This window comes from Rhinolophus sinicus, chromosome 3, assembly GCF_057876585.1.
Source record: "Rhinolophus sinicus isolate RSI-liver-muscle chromosome 3, RSI-T2T, whole genome shotgun sequence".
NCBI lineage: Eukaryota > Metazoa > Chordata > Mammalia > Chiroptera > Rhinolophidae > Rhinolophus > Rhinolophus sinicus.
The window spans coordinates 62,699,133-62,722,600 of NC_142503.1; the positions used below are offsets into that span (position 1 = coordinate 62,699,133).

General features: G+C 34.7%; 1 protein-coding gene across 3 annotated transcripts in view; it reads right to left on the minus strand.

The window, feature by feature from the left end:
- The window catches only part of KIAA0825 (KIAA0825 ortholog), a 359,113-nt gene that overhangs the window by 267,306 nt on the left and 68,339 nt on the right, over window positions 1-23,468 (minus strand). For 2 of the 3 annotated variants that reach the window (XM_088796629.1, XM_074328710.2), the window contains one exon: window positions 2,405-2,566. The exons of the other annotated variant lie outside the window; for it this stretch is intronic. In XM_088796629.1, coding sequence (XP_088652755.1) covers window positions 2,405-2,566 — 162 coding nt within the window. The remainder of the gene's footprint in view (window positions 1-2,404; window positions 2,567-23,468) is intronic. 3 annotated transcript variants of the gene reach the window in all.

Genomic DNA, 23,468 nt, shown 5'->3' on the forward strand with positions numbered 1-23,468 from the left:
ATCTGGACAATGAAGAAAAAAAAAACTTCACCTTCCATCACATTGTTTTAGTTACACAGACATAGGCAACTCTTTCCAAGATCTTTATTAGCAAAACATGCTCCAATCAAAAGAAATACACAAGATACCAAATTACTTGATCTTTCCACCCCATTCTTTCCCACATAAGATTTCTAAGCAAAACAGTGACTATCAGGATAACCTAAGATACATTTGGTTTCTTTAATCATCTGTTTCAATAATCTTTTCCTTCTTAATTTAAGAAACCAAGTCTTTTGATAAGAATGGATTAACTTGGCTACACTGAATGAAACATTTAAGATTTTTCTTGACAATTTCCCTCAAGACACCTTTCAGGGGGGCATTTATATAAAGTTATGTCAGATTAAATCAATCTTGGCTTTATTACAAAAAGAAACATGAATTTCAACAAAAAAGACGACATATACCACAAGGAGATGTTCTAGTACTTAGACATTTCTTATACCTGTCCCTCAAAATTCATTTCATATTATGTTTGATAATCCACAAATATGTTTTATAGCACACTATTATTGTGATATTAAAGTTACTTTTATATACCACGCTGCTTATATGATAAATTTGGGGTAAGGCAGTATATTGTGGCATAATTATATAATTTCTCTGTTGGTTTTATTCAATAATGGTAACTATTGCTCTTAAATTTATAGCATTTGCAAGACTCGACATTGCTTGAACTTAATCTAGTAAAGTTGAACCAGCTCTTTCTTTTTCTCTAAAACCACTAGGTCAAACCTTTGCTTCAATTCTTGGCCATTTCAGTTTTATATCTTCACAATACCTCTCTAACATGATTCTAATTTTGAATTTATGCTGCCCTTAAGAGGAATAGAGTTCTCAGAATTGAACTAATATCTCTAGAGCCTGGCCTAGGACAGACACAAGGTGAGCCTGAATGGGTAAGGGTCCAGGTTTGTTGGAGGTCACTCTGTTTCTTGATCCACAGCTCAGAAAAGATCAGCTAGATATGTACATGAGGAATGCCAAATCCTAGCCAGGAGTGATGGGTGAGTACTCACACCAAGTGTCCAACTGCTTAAGGAACCAACATGTTAATCAAAAATCAGGATGTCAAATTTCTCTATTCAGATCTCTCTTTAATCCAGTCAGTTCCATCTAGAAGATCCTCTAGGATTCACTTTATCTTCTAATTAATCTACTTTTTCATTCTGTCTTATAATTTTCATATTTTATGTCTTATATTTTCATTGTTTTCCCATTGGCTTTTTGTCAGTTTCAGAAGTCGCTAATCCACCTCCACTTTTCTTTAAATTATCTCCAAATTTGGAAAATTGTTTATATTATTTACTTTATAATTTAATACTGCTATTTAAACTTAACTTGAAACATAGAAGGCCAGTAAGCTATGCTTAATATAAAACAAACTCCAACCCTATAACTTACCTAATGTTAGTTACCCAGGCAAAGTAAGTAAATACAAAAGTAAATACATTAAACTAAATGTAATTACTTACTAAGAAATCAGATTTTGAAATTTTCAGATTGATTATTAATCACTTGCTTTCCTAATTTTGTTTTATAAATGCAGCCACTATCTATATTTATTCTCCTTAAAATGATATATGGTATCATGTATAGTTCATTCTGATATAGATGCAAATCTTTATAAGTATAGATAAGAAGACAAGACCATATCTTAACTATTATGGCTTTGAACTCTACTTTTAATTTTAGAAGCATTGTTTCAACACGGCACATTATTTCAACATGGCACAATTTTTTTTCAAAAGGATTTTGTTAAGACTAAACTTAAAGCAACATATCATATAATTATAACTACTATAGGAACAGCTCACACTTATTGTTTATGATAGTCTAGACATTCTTTTAAATAGTTTACATACACTAAATCATTTAATTCTCACAGCCCTACATAACATACTGTAATCTAAAGCATCTAATTGCAAAACAAAACGAAGAAAAAATTAGTTTGGTCCTACGCTATTATTGTGAAGATGAGAAAACTGAGGTCCAAGGAAACTAAATATCTTGCTCACCATCATCCAGCTGCTAATAGCAGAAGAGCAGCTACTACATCATTCAGTCTGCTTGTTCTTTTCACTTTAGCTAAATGATTTTAGTCAAAGACAATTATCCAGAATTGACTTATGATGCTTTGTCGACTAGAATTATGGGATTTGCTATGTATAAAGGCTAAAACTGTAATTCTATGGTTTCATAGAATTTTCTTTAATTTTTAATGTTTCTTTCATACTTTGTTTATTTAAAGAATTCTATCATGTATTTTTTTTTTTTTTCAAGTAATGGCACCGATTCAGTGACTGGAAGCAAAAACAAAAAGATTGATAGCTTTACAAATTTAAACAAAACAGTATGTTACCTGAAGTATTCCTGGATACCTTAAGCAATAAAAAAATTTCTTCTAACAATTCTTGAACATTTTTTTCCAGCTTCAAAAAGGATTTTATGAGCTGTGATAAGAATTTGAGTTCATCTAAAGAGAGGAAAAAGTTTCTTCCTTTCTCTGGGCATTCAGGAGTAACTGTGAAAAGAGAAAATCAATATTATTGTACACTGTATTTGTTTTCTCAGTAAATTCTAGAACAATCTATGTGATTCCATAAACCATCAAAGCTAACAAGATACTCAATAAATAAATCTGGTTTGTTCTTTAAGAAATACATATAAAGTCTCCTAGGAGAGTCTTTTCTTCTGGGAATCTGGATTGAGTATTCTGTTTGATGCAAATATGACAAATAATTATATTGATTTTCAGAGCTATAAACAGGAATGTAATTTGTTGTTGTAAAATCACGTTATGCAATTCCTTTTTTTTTTAAAGTCTGATACAACTGTAATCTAGTCACAAGGAAACATCAGAGAAACCCAAATTGAGAGACATTCTACAAAATAACTGGTCTATACACTTCAAAAGTATTGTATCCAGAAGGGGGGAGGGGATGGGGGCGAAGGTGAAAAGATTAGAAAGAGCAAATTAATAGACACAATATAGTCACAGGGATATGAAATACAGTATGAGGAATATAATCAATAATATTGTAAAGATTATGTAGCGTGCCAGATGGGCACTGGACTTATCAAGGGAATTACTTCATAGAATGTGTAAGATGCCTGACCAATGTGCTGTACAACTGAAGGTGAAGTGAGGAATATTGTATGTCAACTATAAGTAAATATATATATATATACATATATGTGTATATATATATATATATATATACATATATATATATACACACACACAGATATATATATATATAGTCACAGGGGTGGAGTACAGCATAAGGAAGATAGTCAATGGTAATGTAACAAGTATATAAGATGTCAGAGGGGTAGTAACTTGGAAGAAGAGGGTTATCACTTTGTGAGGGGTATAAATGTCTAACTATTTAATTTTGTACACTTTGTACACCTGAAACTAAAAAAAAGTATCGTGTCCAGAAACACAAAGACTAGGAAATGTTCTAGACGAAAGGAGTTTATATCTGAAACTAATAAAAGTTAAAAAAAATAAATAAATAAAAATAAAATAAATAAAAATAAAAAAAACCTTATTGAATTTATGTCCGAGTGGTAAATGTTATATAAATTTGAATTTACAAAATGCAACACTAACAAACACAAAAAAAGGAGTCTAAAAAGACATGACAACTGAAATCAATACATGATCAGTATTTTACTATAAAGGATGTTACTGGGGTAATTTGGTGAAATCTGAGTAAAGTCTAAATTCAGTGTTAGTATTGCATGAATGTTAATTTTCTGATTTAGATAACTATACTGTGGTTATGAAAGAGAATGCCCTTGTTTTTAAGAAATACACATTAAAGTATATATAAGGGTAAATGTCTACAACCTATTCTCTTTTCAGAAAACAACTTAAAAGTTTGAAGAGAGAATGCAAATGTGGAAATGCAGTAAAATATTATCATTTGGGGAATCTGGATATTTTTTGTAGCCTGAAATCAAAATTTAAAAAAATTAAAGAATGAAAGGCTAGATAAAGGATATGCCTCTAAGACCTTGGAAGTGTTACTACAATCTCATTGAAAATAAGCAAATTAACTTAGTTGTTGAATCTAGACTATATAATTCATGAACTCATGTTTAAAAATAACTTCTATCTAAATAATTGTGGTATCTAACACTTTCATAAGAACAATGCAACTTAAGATAAACAAAGGCTAATTATTTCCCCTGTATAATCATGCTACTTGTCAAGTCACCCTACCATTTTAACAGAAAAATACCTTAAGCTCTTCAAGAGTATAGAGAATAGGACTGACCTCACCAAATGGCACTTTTGACCAAATTTTCAAGGATTTAAAGAATCCTTTATTATTGCCACTTCTTTAAACATATATTTAAGGAGGGGTTTAAGGATTAATTACAAATTGAAAAATTTGTAACTCTTATGAAGTAAGCATAAAGTTCCTTTGGAGAGAAAAATTAAAAGTGCTATTTAGGAATGATGTAAGGTCTGGTGAATCTGTTTTTAAAAAGGTTACATTCATCACATGGATTTAGATGGAAGGTTCCAGTAATTTAATCATTTTATCCAGTTAGCTTCAGTTAAACTTAAATGTTTGCATCAAACCATATGATACTTTCACTGAGGACCAAAATTGTCATGGTATCTTTGCAGACAATATGAGGGAGACCAGTCACAGTCAACCAACTTGCACTGTGGAATGTAGTCCTATTCTTAAAGGGGGGAAAAAAAAGCTTTAAAAAATCTGTGATTACCTACAAAAATTCTATTTTAACTCTAAATTGATGTCAGCCCCTGAGTGACATACATTAAAGTCTATCTGGAAACATCCCTACTCACATCCACCAATCTTCCATAGGCAAGCCAGAGAACATAAACACATGCAACCAACATATAACTAAGGTTTTCCCATTAAAATCATGACCTAAAAATGAGAAGAGAATAAAAATATTATGATTCATTTAGCCATTGCTTGATTCCCACTTAGCCTGATTGATTTAGCCTGTTAAGTTTTGCTCATGTAGATGGAGGGGCTGAGTTAATCTTGTAAATCTTAAAAATATTGCATTTAGAAGTGAATGTTTATAAACCAAACTTTCAAAGATTTTAAGAATCTGTCCTAATTCTTTAATAGTTTGACTGGAAATTAAGCATATTTAAACAAGGCTTTGTGTGGCTCAGTTATAAATTAAAAGTATTGTTAATGTTTATAAAGTAAGCAAAAAAGCCCTCGGCCCCCAGCTTGCCCCCCCCCCCCACACACACACACACAAATGTTTGAGTCAAAGCACTATAATCTAACAGTGCTACTTGTTTAAAAATTATGTAGGGTCTGAGGATTCCCCATGAAGAGGTCTTGCCTACATGACCTGGATTTAAAAGGATCTTATATTTCAGAAATTTAACTGTATTGAAATAAAGGTAAATTCGTTTCAATTCAATTTCATCTTTATAATAATGAAAGAGGATAGAATAATATGTATGACCTAAATTTTAGCATTTTTGTCCCAAAGAAGCAATGATTATGGTAGAGGTCCATTAATTAGTAGTCCTTATTTCCTATTACTATTAGCTCAGTGTTCTCCCAAGGGGTGTTGTGAGGGTTTTTAATTTATGGGAAAATAATTCTGTGATAAATTCATTTTGTGAAAGTTCAATTAAAGGAAAATTAAACACAAAGGATGAAATAGCATTTCCCAAACTTATTTGTCTTATTTCCCCCACAGTATCTCACAGGACTAGTGTTCTAATCAACACACATTAGCTCACAATTTCTATTTGCCTAAGCATATCTATTTTCCTGATCTTTAGGTTCTTCACTGTTAACCAAATTAGCAAAGAGTTTCACTCAGCAGAAATCATCTTCACTAAATTAATCCGTTTTCTTTCTTTCAAGGTTGTGTTTGCTATTCTCTAAGTCACCTCTCCAGAAAATCTTCTCTGGATGCAATCAACCCAAGTTTTCCTTCCCCCTTTAAGTCAATCTGGTCTTTATCTGTTGTTTTTCATTTGTTTGTTTGTTTTTATCACTATGGAACTGTTTTTCTTCAAGAAATTTTGGATACACATGTTTATACACAGGCAACTATGTTTGGTGGCCACCAATCATTGCTATAAAATAACTGAAATAATGATTGTTTCTTTATATAGGATGAGCTCTATGATAATTAGGAAATATAAATTTCTCCTAAATCCTAATAACAGTATAAAGAAGAAATTTAAATTTCCATTTTAGTGCAAGACTTTAATTTACCATCAACAAACAATGAATAAATCCATGTAAATAATAACTAAACAGTTGAGGGGTTTTTTTCCCTCTATATAATTTTAATAAAAATGTTTTCTAAAATATAACATAAAATTCTCTGTTTTCATATTTTTTAGAGTTTTTGAACACAAACTTTTTCTTCACGACCGGGTTATGATAAAAGTTACTTATTTCTGCATCCAGGGACTAACGTCTGCCAGTCTGTTAAAAGGCATTTCTCAAACTGATAATCATTTGAAAAGGGTTCTATGATCAAATAGTTTTGGGAATTACTACATCTAAATAATCCTTAAGGTGATTCGTGATGCAAATTAGCATATTAAAGTCTCTATTTACTTCTATAATAATGTAAAAATTTTAGAAACTTAATGTTTCTCAAAATTTTTTGACCAATGAATACATTTACCAGTACATCTATTAACATTCAGGATTTTCTCAAAAACCAATGTTAAGGGGACACTGCTCTGGAATATATATATATATTTTTAGAATTTCTCCATGAAAAAATATGACCAGATATTCATAGAACTAATGTTCTAAAGCAAAAACAAAACAAAAAACCCAAAAACCCTCTTTTTGTCTCTCTATATATCTATATATAAATGTAAAGAGATAGCAGAGAATATAGACTACAAACTCTTAAAAAATATAAACTATACACTTAGAAGTATTTTTCACCTTGTGACTGTTACAATATTAATTCCATTCTCTTGTAGCAAAATTAAGGACATTGAAAATAAATCTAGAAGGATGTTGGGCTCCTCACATTTGATCCACAGCAAAGCAGTATTTGGAATAATTATCAAAGTCCAGCTAAATCAGACAAACCATAAAAATACGGGTAGTGGCTGAAAGCACACATATTATTTTTCAAAACCATTAGCAACAGAATTCTTGTTAATAATAGCATTAAGATACAAGAGAAAATGAGAAGCTCGAAAATCAGATAATCTGAAGCTGGTGGATCAGTATAATAGGATAAAAGGTGCACATTTTCATTTTCCCAAGAAAAACGAACACTAACCGCCCTATTATTGACTGTAAATGGATCTATTTTCAGTGAGGAAGTATTCTTGGTGCCACCAGACAAGTGATGTGAAAAAGAGGTGACACACAAAAGCTATTGAAAGTCTCATTATTCCAGATGAAATTCATGACATAATCCAAATGGAATATATTTGTTCCAGTAAAGAAAACTTTTTAACAGTATTACAATAAGAAGTCAGCAGGGACCGCATAGGAACAAATAATAAGCAGCGCTTTTGCCAGTACTTAAGTCACTTCCTGAGAGCAGGTGGGACTTTGGAGCACACTGTGGCCTAAAGGAGCATTTTGCCTTTGCGAGCGCCTGCTTCCATGGAGCCACATAGCAGGGGAAGAGACAGAATGCTAACACCATGTCCCCGAGTTCATAAAGAACCTTCTTTATCATGTAAGCCTAATACGTTGCTGCAAAATCATGAAGAACCTGCAGGAATTGTTTGTGTGTGTTTGTGTGTGTGCTTTTCTGCTTTTTTGTTTGTTTGATTTTTTTGTTTTAGTCATAGACATCAGAAAGAAATTGAAGCTGTTTTTCCCTCTTTTCTCTGGTATTATTATTATTATTAGTATAACTTATTTTTCAAATTTATATGACGAGGAAAGCATGTGAGGGTCAAACTAAGATAAGAAATATTTCCACCTTCGTTTTCAAAACTGAATTTTGTATTTCTTATCTCTTTTGAGGAAGGTGCCAAATAGACCATCCAAAACAGTGAGAGTAAAACTACAAAGTGAATTGAGTAAATGAATGAGTGAGTGAATGAATGATTAGAAGGATGAAGTGATTATCTTTGAAGTTGAGTGAAAATGCAACCCAAAACAAGCTACATATGTGGAAATTTAGATACCCCACAGATAAGTATTAGGACCCCTCTATTTGGTGAGAGAATAAATAAGGAACTATAGGGAAAGCTGAGCCTCATAAAAATTAATGAATCTGAATTTAAAATCAGAAAACATTGAACTCTGGGAAGCTGGAAGTTGGACTCCTCTCTCTCTCTCTCTCTCTCTCTCTCTCTCTCTCTCTCTCTCTCTTTCTCTGGCTTTCCCCATTTTTTCCATTTTGTCCCCCGTGTTTTATTATGTGGCACACTGCTATTTATAATACCAGTACCTGATACACAAGAGGTAGTAGAGGGGCTAACCCATGGAATTACGAGCCAGGTGGCCTGGATTCAAATCCTGACTTTGTTTCCTACTGGCCCTGTGACTTTGGCCGATTACTACTTAGTCTTTCTATGCCTCAATAGTGTATGATGTTTAACTGAGTCAGCAGTAACTGAGAGGTAGTAAGTGCTGCATAAATGTTAGATATTAGTCCCATCTCCTCTGAGAAGCCTGCCTTCAGATCCCAGGCCCGTTTAGTTTCCTATTTTCCATGTTCCTTCCTATTTCACCCCACACATACATTCATTTTAGCTCTTACTATATCACATTGTGATTGTTAATTGGGGAGATATCTCCAGAAACTTTAATCTTCTGAAAGGGAGCGATCCTTCCCCTCATTATTATATTCTCACTATGCATCATCATGCCTACATGAATGACTAACTTCAAAATGATACATATCGCTGAGCGCCAGAGACATAACCAACTGCTTTTAACTCATTTTGCTTGGCCCTGCTCCCTCCCATAAACACACTCCTTTAGTAAAATACTAATATTAAATGAGTTTAACATTAATTACTGTATGTCAATTTGAACAGGAAATATTTTGGGGAGAAAGAACTGTAAACATTGTATCAGAGACCTGTTTCACTCTGAACTACTTTAAATGTTACTGTTGTTATTCAATGGACCCCATCTCTAAGCTTAAAAATGCATAAAATTGAATTGTACACCCACTCCACGACCTCCCACTGCTTCTTTGCTTGTGTCAATCCTTCAAAACTTCGGTTTTGTTTGTGTGTGTGGTCATTATGTTTTTTTTAGAATCTAATGTAAGCTATACATCTACGTTCATATAAACAATGCTTTGCATATAATTCTAGGAGGTTCCCAGACCGTTTAAGGCCTTGGGGTTCTATTGATCATCTGGTTAAGTCCCTCTGCCCTGGTCTGTCTGACTTCATAAGAACTAGGCCCCATATGACTCCCTCCTACTAAGGAGACCTATACCTCTTAGAAATTTCTACTTCCCTTTCCAAAAATAGGTCCTGTCCCAGATTTTACTTCATGATCTCTTTATCATTCTTCCCATGTGATAAAAATAAAAGGTCTCAAAACATTTACGCGGACAACTCACTTTCTTGCCGACTACGACATAGTCCCTGCCTAAGGAGAGGGGATGAACTGAGAGGTAGCGATGTCCTCTGGCCTTTCAGGAACTTAGACAAATCCACAGGTTAGCACTACATGGCCACTACGTGGTTTTCATAGTGGTATATGACAACCAAAACGTTCCATTAGAAAAGACCGAATTGCTAGTATGTACTACATCTGCAGTTTCTGAACCTTCTTTCTTTGATTGTTCTAGGCCAAGACAGTTGCTACACTTAATTGTGCAGCCATTCACAGGACTGGCAACAGTCACCTACAGACGGGTAGACAACAGGACAGAGAGAACCACGCGTTTGGAATAAATCCTCACTACCCATCAATAGCCCTCACATGACAGGGAGGTGTGCTGTTCCCTTTGGAGGGGCCGGTACAGTAAATACCTCCTTGCTGCACCTACCAAGAGAAACCTAACTGGTTGAAAAGAGTGGTGATAGAGTCACCTTGAAGCTATTCTTCTTGGTCAATGAGAAAAACTGAAAAGAAACTGCTTCTTTTATTACCCTTTTATGATTCCCAGGCCAACAGTGGCTCCACTGAATGTTACCTAAACGTACTGCTAAATGATAACAAAATTCTCCCACAGTCCATTCCATCTTCTCTGGCAAAAGCTGTCAGTATTACATTAACAAGGGATTGGACTTCTTGCTCATTTGCCAAGGGTATAATACTTGTGTCCCTCTCCTATTTTCTTATTTTGTTTTTTTGACTGAGAACATGAGAGAGAATATCTGACTCCTGATGCGGCCACTGTTAGTTAAAGATGCTAATCAAAGAATGGTTTACCTTTGAATTCAGCCAAAACTGAGAGCTGTACACAGGACAAATTTCTGAATATTTTCTCAACTGACTTTTGTTTTATGCTGGTTTAACTCCCAGTTATAAATACTTAGATATGCTGACCCTTTAAGGGAAAATCTTAATAAAAAGCCACCTACAGTATAATGAAATAAGGCTTAAATTCTAAGTAATATATGTTAACGGCACATTATTAATGAAATATCTTCTCCTAATTTCCATTTCTTGGTCCCAAATTTTGCTAGAATTCAGTTAATTATATCTCTTATCATAAGTGTTATTTTCTATTATCATGATAAAAAATTAGACCTATAGAAAAAACTCTAAGTTAACAATCTTTACTATAGTCTAAGGTTATAACCGAGAATTGATATTTAATTTTTTAAAGGAATATGCCATGATAGAGATGTTACATTATCAGCTCTTAATATAAAATGTTAAAAATTAATTTTAAAAATTTAGCACTGGAATAAAAATAATGCCATCATTAAAAAGATGGATTTAAGATACCTGCTGAATGTGCTTCCTGATATATTTTCTAACTGAATCATAACCTTTCAGAAGAGATTGAACATTTTTCCTCTTTTATAGTAAAAAATAAAGGATAAGATTCTCTCTATACTTTTTTTATCAGGTAGGCAAATTACAATACCTATGAATATATGTTAAAATTAGTATGAAAAGTGATAGCCATGGTGATAATAGCAACCTCTTGTATCCACTCACTAAGTTGTACTCATGAGCTCATTATTGTAACAGAGTAGGGAAGCCATTTATCAGGTGTGATGGCACCTTGTAGAATAAATTTTATAGTTAATTTTACCTTTTCAGCTGCCTTCCTCACCTAAGAAATAGTTATTTAGCCATAAAGGCAAAGTCATATTTCCTTCAAGCTTCAAATATGACGTTGGAGCACCTCAGTGGCAGATACTATCCTTTACATTGTCTTCCCTGAAAAAGCCTAAGAGCTACAAAAAGCATCTTTACGTGCATTTCATTTGTTAATTCAACAAAGATTTGCCCACAATGCACCAGGTACCATGTGACATACACCATGCATGGTGACAGACAGGAGAGAGGTTCAGAATGAGATCTGAAAGCAGGGTGGGGTGAGTAATTAGGGCCATACCATATGTCAGTCACCATCAGCTCCTATGCCATCCTTGGCTCTTCAAAGTATATTTAAGTTCATGCAAGAAGGTATTAGGTTCACCATACAAGTAACATTCAGAGCTAAGAAAATGTGGATAAAAAACTAATTGAAGAAAATGTCAGAAATTGATTGTCATCTTATTTTGATACAAATAGTCAATACTGGGCTCTGTCGTTCTGTTATGGTTTGTTTCATGAGAACATTTTTTTTTTTAATTGAAAACAGTAAAGAGAAAGTACATGAAAAATTAAGCAACTGGACCTATGTTTCTTTTTTGAGTTTATAAACAAATCTGAGACTTAGTTGATTTTTATATTATAATAAAAAAACATAAAACTTGGTTCAATGAACACAAATATTTTAAAATTTACTAGCACTGCATGGTGGATCCAGTGTCGTTGGTAACTGGGTTGCAACAAAGAAGAAAGATGAGTACATGGAAAGAAAGAGAGAAAGAGAGAAAGGCAGTGAGAAGCTGGGAGAGGTAGTCCCCTCAAATACAGGCTGGCACATACAGTTTATGGGGCACATCGAGCCCACAGCCTGTCTTGGTATGGTCTGTGAGCTAAGCCGGCTTTTCTCTTTGTAAATGGATGGAAAAAAGCAAAAGAAAAATATTTCATGATATGTGAAAATCATATGACATTCAAGTTTCAGGGTCCACAAATAATGTTTTATTGGAACACATCTGATTTGTTTACATATTGGCTATGGCTTCTTTGTGATACAACAGTAGAGGTGACTTGTAGCGACAGAGATTGCATGGCCGGGCCTGTAAAGCTTACAATATTAACTATTTATCCCTTCAGAAAAAGGGGTATCCCTGGTCTTAGAAGAATAGGAAGAACGCAGAAGGGAAAAACGGTCACAGACAAGATGACACATACATGGAGAAACCATTGTTACGAGAGGGAAGGGAAAGAAAGTGACATGGAGATAAGAGTAATTAATAGCTACCATGTTCTGAACATACACTATATGGTTAAAAACTTTAGATATGTTATTTCTAATCTTCACTGAAACCATAATAAGGAAATTGAGTCTCAGAGAAGGTAAGTACTTATCAGTGAGGGAGAAAGTGAATATACTCTTTGAGAAAAACAGCAGTCACACCAGATTTTAATTGAAGAACAAAGGTAGGGGTCAGGAGGCAATTTCTATGAACAGTTTGAATCTGTAAGATCCATACTGGAATAATGTGGACAATTTTTAGCTATCAACAATAACCAATGTACACTTCATCCAGAACTAGGAATCATCTTTGATTCTTATCTTTCTTTCAAACAACAGGTTCTGTCAATGATAGCAACAGAAAATACTTATATAATGCTTACTGTGTGCCAGATACTGTTGTAAACATTTTCCATATACAGAGGGTGCCAAAAAATGTATACATTTGAAGAAAGGAAAAAACTATATTCAAATTACACTGATGGTAACCACTTTGAGCACCTCTTATAATTGCAGAGGTCAACTGTGACTTGTATTCATCTTCTGCTATTCCGTATATATTGAGTATTACAATTTTAATACAGCTTTTTCCCTTTCTTAAAATAAATATACTTTTTTTTTTTTTTTTTGGCCCCCTCTATATTTACACTCATCTTCTAAACTCTGTGAGGAAAGCACCAATATTAGCATTTACCTTTAAGGCATGAAGAGGTCAAATGAATTGCTTACAGTAACAAAACCAGTAAGTAGCTTTTCAAGTGCACTCTATTGGTATCAAACTGTAACCGGTATCAGAATGACCTGGATAGTGGCTAAGACACAGATGGCCAGGCCACCCCCTAAGTTTCTGATTCAGTGAGTCTGGGTGGAGCCTGGCGAGCATTTCGATGTGCAATGGGTTCCAGATGCTGCTGCTGCTGCTGCTGCTGATTTGGAAGTCACATTCTGAGAACAACTACTCTATTGCCTCTCTAGTGTCCCTTTGTACTCCCATCTAGCTGTCCTGTTCTCAATTTGTAAGGCTTTGCCTCAGTATAAACTCTCACTGAAAGTCACACTTGGATTCTTGGGGTAAAATGTGCATCTGGGTGGTTTCCTTATGTCCTTCTTCCTCTTCAGGCAACCTTACCCATCACTGGACAAAATCTATTTCTCAACCACTTCTCTCAAGTTACCTTTCTTGCTCAAAAACTTTAATAACAATCATGTATGATTTAAACATCAAAGGCTGGTTTTCAAGACTTTTTGTAATCTGTCCTTACACTAGGTATCACATCATTCAATCAGTCGTCCATTTGTTTGACACCTTCGTAGCTGTCTGCCCAGTACTACTTTCCCCTTTCTAGTCATAAGCTGATCCCTTGGCCCATCAGACTTTCTGAACAGAGGTCCCAGGGAAGCTGTTAGGATACAAGCAGGAAGTTGCCAGGGGCCATGTGCCCTGTTTGAGTGGAGAAACTGGACTGAGAATGAAGTCATCACATTAGGGAGAAACCAAGACAACAGACAATGAAATACAGCTTGAAAGCTACGCTCAAGTTGCTCCAGTCTCCAGAAACCCTGTCCTTCCAGAGGTTTAATTGTTTAGCTCTTTCTTCTATTGTGTGAGCTACCACATTCTTCCTTAATAAATGTCCCTCCCTTTTTCACATAAGAGGCAGAGATGAGAAATGGAAGAATAAAGATGTCACTTGCAAGTTCTGAATCCTGGCTAACGCCCTCATCAATAATACATAGACCAGCTCCTACCTGCCAGTCCCCGTTCTCTTCACTGCCTCCAATAGTAATCTCTACGGCTTGCACCGTCTGAACTGCAAGGGAAGCTTTTTTCCCCTTTCCTTCTGCCTACACAGGCCTACTTACTCATCCTTCAAGGCCAAACTCAAGTCCAAATCCTTCACTGAAGTTTTCCTAGCTTTCTTTTCTTTGCACTAAAATCCCTTTCCCAGAATTCCTAATGTACTTTCAAGTCTTACACAAATTACTTGATAATTAATTTAATAGGGTATTATATACTTTTTTCCTTTCAGATCGCTTTGTGGGTTGGTCTTTTTCAGTCCTAGATTTGAAGGCACTTGAAGACACTAAATTGATTTCAAACTTCAGAAAAAAAATTGCTTGGAGGAAAGTAGTTTTGCTGGAAAGAAATACAATTCGTCACTCCAGGGTTGAGCTGGGGGTGAGGGTGGGTGGTAGGGAGGAGGACTGAGCTACAGGATAAGGCATCTTGATGGCTGAGATGGGACAAACCAGGAGGTCTGAGAAATAAGGCCCAGGTTTTCTTTCTGTTGTGCCTTATCAATGAACTCTCCGTTCTGTACACATCCCCTACTTTGCATTATAGGAAAACACCAGAAAAGGAACAGTTTGTCATCTCTTCCTGCTTTCTGCTACTCTAGATTCAGCCTAGCCTGCAACCAACACAGATACATCTCATCTTGATCACGCTGAACACAAATGAACACAGACCCCCTCCCTCCTGGAATTACTTTCTTAGAACTCTGCAACTGCTTGTCTGCATAACTCCCAGCAGCTTTTTATACATTCATATTTTACTTCCCAATCTAGATGGGAAGTAAGGCTCTTACACTTTTTGGAATTCCCCATGAATCTTGGCACAACACTTTTTTAAATAGTAAGGGCTCAATTAATAAGTTGATTAGTTGGCGACTACATTATATCTCCAGATACTGATTTATTTCAAGAAAAATGATTCAATTAAAAAATATACATATATTCATTGAACTCCTGTCGTGTGTTGGGCAGTGGATTGGGTGCTGGGGAAAATAAATAATACTTGCCCTTGAGGTACGTAGAGTCCATATGGGAAGACAGACCCCTAATTAGATATTTTAATAGAATATGCTAAGAGCGTTGAGAAAGGCAGATGGAGATACTGTGGGAGCATGGATTAGGGGCTCTAGCTCAGAGAAAACTTCCTGGAAAAAATGACACATGAGCTGTCATAAAGGATCAATGGGAATTAGGCAAAGCAAGGGAGGAAGAGAGTATGCAGGTAGGAGACAGTACAACATGAGCAGGGGTTTCTGTCAGCTCAGTGTGACTAGAGAGGGAAAAATATGAGGTGGGAGAGGCATGAGATGAGGCTGAAGAAGGCAGGTGCTAGGTGAAGGAAGCCTTGGTTTCTAAAACGAAGTAAGCCAGAGCTTTCTGCTGACAGTGATGAGGAGTCACTGAAGAGCTTTAAACAGGGCAATGGTGTGTGTTTGGCAGATGCTTTGGAGGCAAGTACGAACAAGGGCAAGGAATCCAATTTTAGAACACAACTATTTTAACAGTCCAAACGAGAGGTAATAATGACCTAAATTGGACCTTGAAAGCAGGAATGGAGAGGAGGAGACAGACTTGGAAATGTTTAGGTGGTGAGGCAAAATAAAGAATCCTGGTGATCCTTTTGATGGTGAGGAAGGGGGGGCAAAGAGGGAGAATGAGTCAGAGTTTCTGCTTGAGGGATTATTAGTGGCATTAACTTGGACTAGAGCAGAGGAGCAGGGATCAAGGGAGCAATGAGTTCTGGTTTATCCAGGCTGCATTTGAAATCCCCGTGGAACATCCAAGGGACCAAATGAGCAGTCATTTAGCTCTAGAAGCATGAAGCTCCGGGGTGGGATCAGGGCTGGAGCTAAATCAGGAAGTCATTCATACACAGTGAGGGTCAGAGTCATGAGGATACACAAAGACGATCTCCAGATACAGCTTTTATTTTCATTTACTCTTACTTTGTGACTATTGTTCAAATTGAAAAAAAAGTGAATACAGCAATTTCAGAGGACATTATATGAAGCATTGTTTTTTGACTCCTAGAAAGTTTCACTGTCTTTCTTTTTTTTCAATTCCAGTTGACATTCAATATTATTTTATATTAGTTTCAGGTGTACAGCATAGTGGTCAGACATTTGTATAACTTATGAAATGATCCCTCACTGGTCCAGTACTCACCTGGCACTACAGTTATTACAATATTATTGACTATATTCTCCATGCTGTATTTTACATCCCTGTAACTATTTTTTAACTGCCAATTTGTACATCTTAATCCCTTAACCTTTTTCACCCTGTCCTCCAACCCCCCCTCCCATCTGGCAACCATCAGTTTGTTCTCTGTATCTATGAGTCTGTTTCTGTTTTGTTTGTTCATTTCTTTAGATTCCACATATAAGTGAGATATTATATGAAGCATTTTAAAGATAAAATGAAATATTCAATGAGAATTTGATTTAAAAATAACAAATATGCAATTCTTTGTCATATAGTGATGTGTAGGAACACCACATTAACATATGATGGCAAGTCACCTTGTCAGTTTAACATTATATATGTATATGTATATATGTATACATGTATGTTTTAAATAATGATATAATCAAGTGTTTAGTTTGTGCCACACTATGTCTAATATCTATATTAATACTTACACACTATGAGGTAGGTCTTATTATCATTTCATCTTATAGATTAAACGACTGCCACTCCTGGAAGGCAAGCAACCTACCAAAGACCACATAGCTGCCAAGTGGCAAAGCTGGAATGCAAAGCCAAGTTTGTCTGGCTCCAAAGCTCCTAATAACTACAAGGCACTGAGCATTAAGTTCCTTTCCTTCACTCCATCCCTTTGTCCAGGCCTTGTATTTTTTTGTTTTCTGTGTGTTTTTTTTTTAGCAATGAGAGGATATCTGACAAGAAAGCAATAGCCTTGATAGTCCAGAAGGAGGCAAGCGAGTACAAGGATTTTAATACTTAAAAAAAATAATAATTGATGTCTAAACGAAAACATGCATCAATCCAGATATTCATGCTTATGAATATTTGTATTTAAAACCCAGTGAGTATATTGGTCTTAGAGGGCAATCTGAGTTTACATATCAAATTTTAAATTAACGTACACTTTGGCCCAGGAATATCACTTGTAGCAAAGATACTCTCACACAAGCGTACAAAGAAAAGAAACTGTGAAAATCCTAACATCGATCAATAAGAGTTAGTTAATTAAATAATTAATGATATAATCATACAGCACAACATCTTGCAGTCTGCAAAAAGAGTAATGCAGGTCATTTTGTACATATTGATACAAAAGAGGTCCATGATATAGTAATTTTTGGAAAATTGCAGAGGAATTAGAATGTAGATATATAGTACCTGCACATACGTAAGTGTGGAAGGGTACATGCCAAACCATTAACAAGTTTTAATTTAGGATTAAGGGTAGACCGAGTGAAAGAGACCTAACAATTTTCACATCTGTACAAATTTTACATAGACATGTGTTTGTGTGTGTGTGTGTGTGTGTGTGTGTGTGTGTGTGTGTGTGTATGTGTATTTCTGTAACCGTAGGCATGTATTGCTTTTGGGAAGAAACAAGTTAAGGTTTTTCTAAATCCAGTGAGTGAACAATCTGATAAGATCAATTTAAATTGAGCCATATGCAAATAAATTATGCTACTACATCTATATTATAGAATGTCATGGCACTGCCGAAAAGAATGTCAGACCAGATTGCGCTGACATGGGAGGAGGTCATGAAATATTAATGAAAAAAGCACACTGCAGAACAATATGTCTAGTTTGATCTCATTTTAAAAAATACAGATTTATATATTAATTCTTATATGTGCATAAAAAATTCTAGACTAGTCAACAAAGTATAAATAAGAGTGGTGAGCCCAGGGATTGGGAATGGAGGGAAGGACATGTGAGGGCTTTACTTTCTCCTTAATATATATATTTGATGCGTTAATTTTATAATGAAATTTATTACTCTGATAATTTTATAAGTAGTGAAATCACTCCTAACAAAATGCAGTTCTCGCAACGGATCACTTTATTTTCATTTTATTTCAGATCTTAAATATTTAACATAAAAATCTACAAATGTGCCCCAGAAAAACTTTCAGATTCATAAAGTTTATGAAATATATAATTTAGCGTAACTTCACATGTCTAATTGTGCACTAAGGACACTACAAAAAGTAAAAATACTTTAATATATTTTTTAAATCTCAGTATTTCTCTTTCTTCCCATCCCCAATGTAAATCTGGCCCTCTTTGCATAATCTCTTAAATGACGAACGAGTTTCCCACACCATTTTCATGAACAATCTAAACATTCTCAATTTTATCATTTCTTTCCCCTTGTTAATATGAGGAAACATATTCAAGGCTTTCATAAAGCTTGCATTTTCACAAATTTATATTATTTCTGGAACAAACAAAACAAACCAGGGCTCCAGAAATGCTCCTGGTGTTCAGATTGGAAGTGGAGCCGCCTCCCATTTCGTGACCATAGAACTTAGTTTTCTCCTTTAACTGGGAAGGCCCCTCGTGTGACCCCCTTGCCCTGCAAATCAGGATGCATGCCCTCACCTCAAGGCCCTTTACGGGAATGTCTCACCTCTGCTCTAGCTCTTCCCATGGCACTCACACTCCACTCCCAGAGGGTCTGATTCCTGTTTCTAAGCTCTTGCTCTTGCCTTAAGCATTCCTCTTTCCCTTCTTGGTTATCTTTAGAGAAACTCAATTAAGAATGTCTGATTTCTCCTATAGGTTCAGAAGGAAATTCCTGCTACTTGAGAAGCAAATATGAGTATCTTCCTAATGAGGAAGAGTCCACACTGCTTTCTCCTACCTTTGGCATCTTCCAGGGACCTAGACATGTCAGAGCCACACTTCTCACCATTAATCCAAAGTGGCGGGGCCCTGTGAGGGCAGCTGTGGGAGATGCCTAGGATTCCAGGCTGTGTGCAAAGGACTACGACCATAAACATGTACCTAAAATTCAAAGGAACCTAAGGGAGAAAGAGCCCCACTTAGCTCAGTTTGCAAACTGCTCTAACTTTAATAACTGGTATAAAGAGAATATTATCAGACCCTTAAGGTATCTTAAAAAAAGCATGTATTGATAAGATCATATTTCTCCAAGGTATTTGGTTACAAATAACAGAAAAGAAGTAAGTTTGGGCAATAAATGGGAATTTCACATAAGGCTAAGGGTTGTCCTATGGTCCTTGCCTCAAAGTAGAGGGACATGGATAAACTGGAGGGAAAGTTATCCAGTCCCTCTCTTTAATCATCCTCTGAGTTCGCTTTTATGCATGCACACCAAGTAAGAGGATTGGAAACCTGCCATTTACAGTTGTTTGGAGAGCCAAGATTTCCAGTTTGCCAAAGTGAGACTTATAGGCTTGGAATTCACTTGGAAGCTGCACGGCTAGATGTGATCTATTGGGGAAGCAGCTGTATGTATTCCTTTGTTTTTATCACAAAGTAGCATGAGTGATTCCAAAGTGATATTAGATGAACAATCTTATTTTTATGAGTGATTAAAGATGAAGACCAGATTTTATCTTAGTGTGTAAATTCTAACTATTGAAAATAAAAAAGTACAAATCTGTTCTTTCTCTGAGAAATCACAAAACTATATTAACAGAGGCTGCCTTTTTAGAATTCTCTATTACACATCAAAGTTAACTTTTAGAAATATGTCCACGTGATATTAAAAAGTTAATCTCAATACTCAACCCTTTATTTCATGGAGATACCAACTAAAATATCCTAAAAGCCTATTTTCCAGATCAAATCTAAGTTATGGCATAATAACTAAACATGCAATATGTCCGTTCCACCACATTACCAATAAAGATTAGATGCCTCAAAATGAAAACACAGATAACTAAGCAATTTTTATTTTATGACTATGAAGGCTACTTACATGCAAATTCTTTTAAAATTAGTGTATATAGTGCTACATCTATCTTTTTTCAAAGACATATCTTAAATAATAAACATGGAAATAAAAACTATGACTAGAGACCTCAAGATGTGAAAGGAAAAGGTCTAATTAAAAATAAGCATACTACATGTAAATAATCATGCATAAGATAAATTCTAAAATAATTTAGCAGAAACTTCAAGTTTTATTACAAGTTAAGATTTTAATACAGAAACTTTGTTATGGTATTGAGTAACCTCATGACATTTAATACCGTGTTTCCCCGAAAATAAGACCAAGCCGGACAATCAGCTCTAATGCGTCTTTTGGAGCAAAAATTAATATAAGACCTGGTCTTATTTTACTACAATATATAGTCGTATATATTAAAATATATTAGATATCTTGCATAGTAGTAGAATATATATAATATATACTAATATTAGCTTATATATTAGAATATAATATATTCTTATATAATAGAATATAAGATCGGGTCTTATATAATAGAATATTATAATTTTTGCTCCAAAAGACGCATTAGAGATGATTGTCCAGCTAGGTCTTATTTTCGGGGAAACAGGGTATTACTTTAAGGGGTTTGAAAAATACAATTAGTTATCAGCAATCAATTTGTTGACTTTATTGTCCCCAAATAGCATTTGCTACCCATGGGAAAACACTGCTTATGCTCTACTATTGCACACTTCATAACCTGCTAATTAGCACTTAATTTTCCCTTTGCTTAGGGAATAATGATTATTGCCTTCACCTAATACAACAAAGAGATACCTTTAACAATCAATTTTTTTTAATTAGCTAATGATCCGTACACAACACCCATCACCCCAAGAGTGCCTTACAAACTCCGCCAGGACATGACAACCACTACAATGTTTCAAGCTCTGCTAGAGATAGTTCATTTTAATGCTAACAAACATGCAGGATAGTCATTTTGATTATTTTAGGAACTATAAAACTTGAACATTTTGACCTTCTGTATGACATTTTCAATCATAAGTCTTAAACTTGCATATTAAAAGATTAGTGTATGATTTAAAATATTTAACATGAGATGGCAAAAGATATATTAATTTCCATCAAGTAGATTTTAAAGACGCAAAGAACAAACAATGGAGGCTAAAGTCTTTCATTTATATTATATTCCTAAATTTATAGAAAGATATTTGGTAACATGACCATTTTTCTTGGTAAAGAAAGTAACTACAAAAGGTGAAAGCTGACTTTTAAATTTTGTCTATGGTTTTCAATGGCAGATTCTAATCTAGAAACAAAACTTTCTATTAAAATACATTTTTCTTTATATTTATAGATCAGAGCATGTGATAGTGTTAAATATTATTTCATTTTTGCTGAATCATGTAAATGTCATAATGGAATGGATTAATAAGGTAGGTTCGCTATTTTAGGATAGAATGTACACTTGTGAAAGGCAACTCTTCTCTAGTTTCTAAGCCTACAAACATGCTGTACTCCATTCAAATAAATGTGTTCAAAGTACAAATTTATGAGACCTGGATTATGATTCAGATGATATAAAAGCACCCAAATCTAGATACTCTAAGTTACACTGATGAATTTACAATGTACATATAACTTGTGGTTGTATGTATATTATCATGAATTAATATCATACACAGTGAAAGAATGCCAAATAAATGAATAGCATGCACAATCAAGAAGATGAAGCCAAAATACTTTTCAGTCTTAAGAGGAGGAGTAAGAAAGATATTACCCACATTTCCAAATTCTTATTTCTAAATAAATATATTTAATAAAAGATATGACAAACTATCAAAAACTGCTGGCCAAAATAATTTAGGTAAGTGAAACAGCAAAAAGAGTATCAAGAAAACGGAGAAATTCATACCAAACAGTTAGAGGAATAAAATTAAAAAATTAAAAATTTAAAAAAAGAGAGGAGAATGTAAATCTTAGCTAAGTGACCCAAATTTTATTTGTGGTTGACAGTAATCCAATGAAAGATTCAAAGAAGTCAGACGTTCAGAAAAATTAATAGAAAAGCCCAAGATTTAATGCTTATTATATAAGTTAAAAATAGAAGAAAACGAAATTAGGTTTGGGTTAAATGAGATATGAAGTAGTTTAATAAAGTGAAAACAAGGCAGCTTAGCAATTGTGTACAGAGAGATTTTAAGGAGTGAATTTTCAAAGTAGTACATGGGGAGATGCATGCATAAATCCCATTAGCAATAATGTGATCCTCTGATCCTGGAGATATTCACTGTTAAGTGATGCCATAACTACTGTAACAATCCTGCATTTATGACACTGTTCATCTGCTCAGGTCCCTGAAGGCAGTGAACTTAAAAGTAGTGTTATTCTTTCTTCTGCATTTACTAATGATATAGTTAGTTTTATAAGCACTAGTCACAAGATAGAGCCTTTTTTATGTCTCACTGTGGTGTGTAATTTTTTTTTAATAACTGTATGTTTAAAATAATTAGTACGGCTGAATATAATCACTAATTTCCTAAAACTGCAAAAGGGAACTTAATATTTCTGCATAGCAGCTGTAATATACAATATTGCACAGAACTAAATTATTATAAACAGTGCCAGCAGTTTTCTATACACAGTACTTAAGATAATTATAAAAAATCATCTTCATTACTGCTTGCTAGCATTTTTTTTTAACAGTTTAATTTGGATAGGTTACAAAATACATTCAAATCACACAGATATAATTACTGTAAACCTAAGAAGCTATAAAATGTTCCCAACCAAATCCCTTTGACCCTGTTAATGTCTGTTCCTTGTTAATCTAAGGCAAACATTGTTTGTGGTGTGCATTTGTTATAGAATATAAAAAAAGGAGGGGGGGGGGTGGTAAGGAAATCCCTTAACAGTTGTTATTGATTCCACCATTTACTGACTGCGAGTTAAGTGCTGTTTACAAAACAGAACAGATGCAGATGCTGACAAAAAGGTAAACAATTGTTGCATGGCTTCCTGCCAGATTCTGAACCGATATATTAAACTCCAAGTGAAGCACATTTCCCCTATGGATTGCACTTATTGCCACTTCATTTCCTATGTGCTCTGTCTCTCTATTGCCGTGCCTGGCACTAAGCTATTTCCAGTTCTTTGCTGACCCCTGAGGCCTGGTGCTCCCACACACAGCCATTAGAGAAGGGAATTGCATGTGTCTGACACGGCCTGAAACCAATTA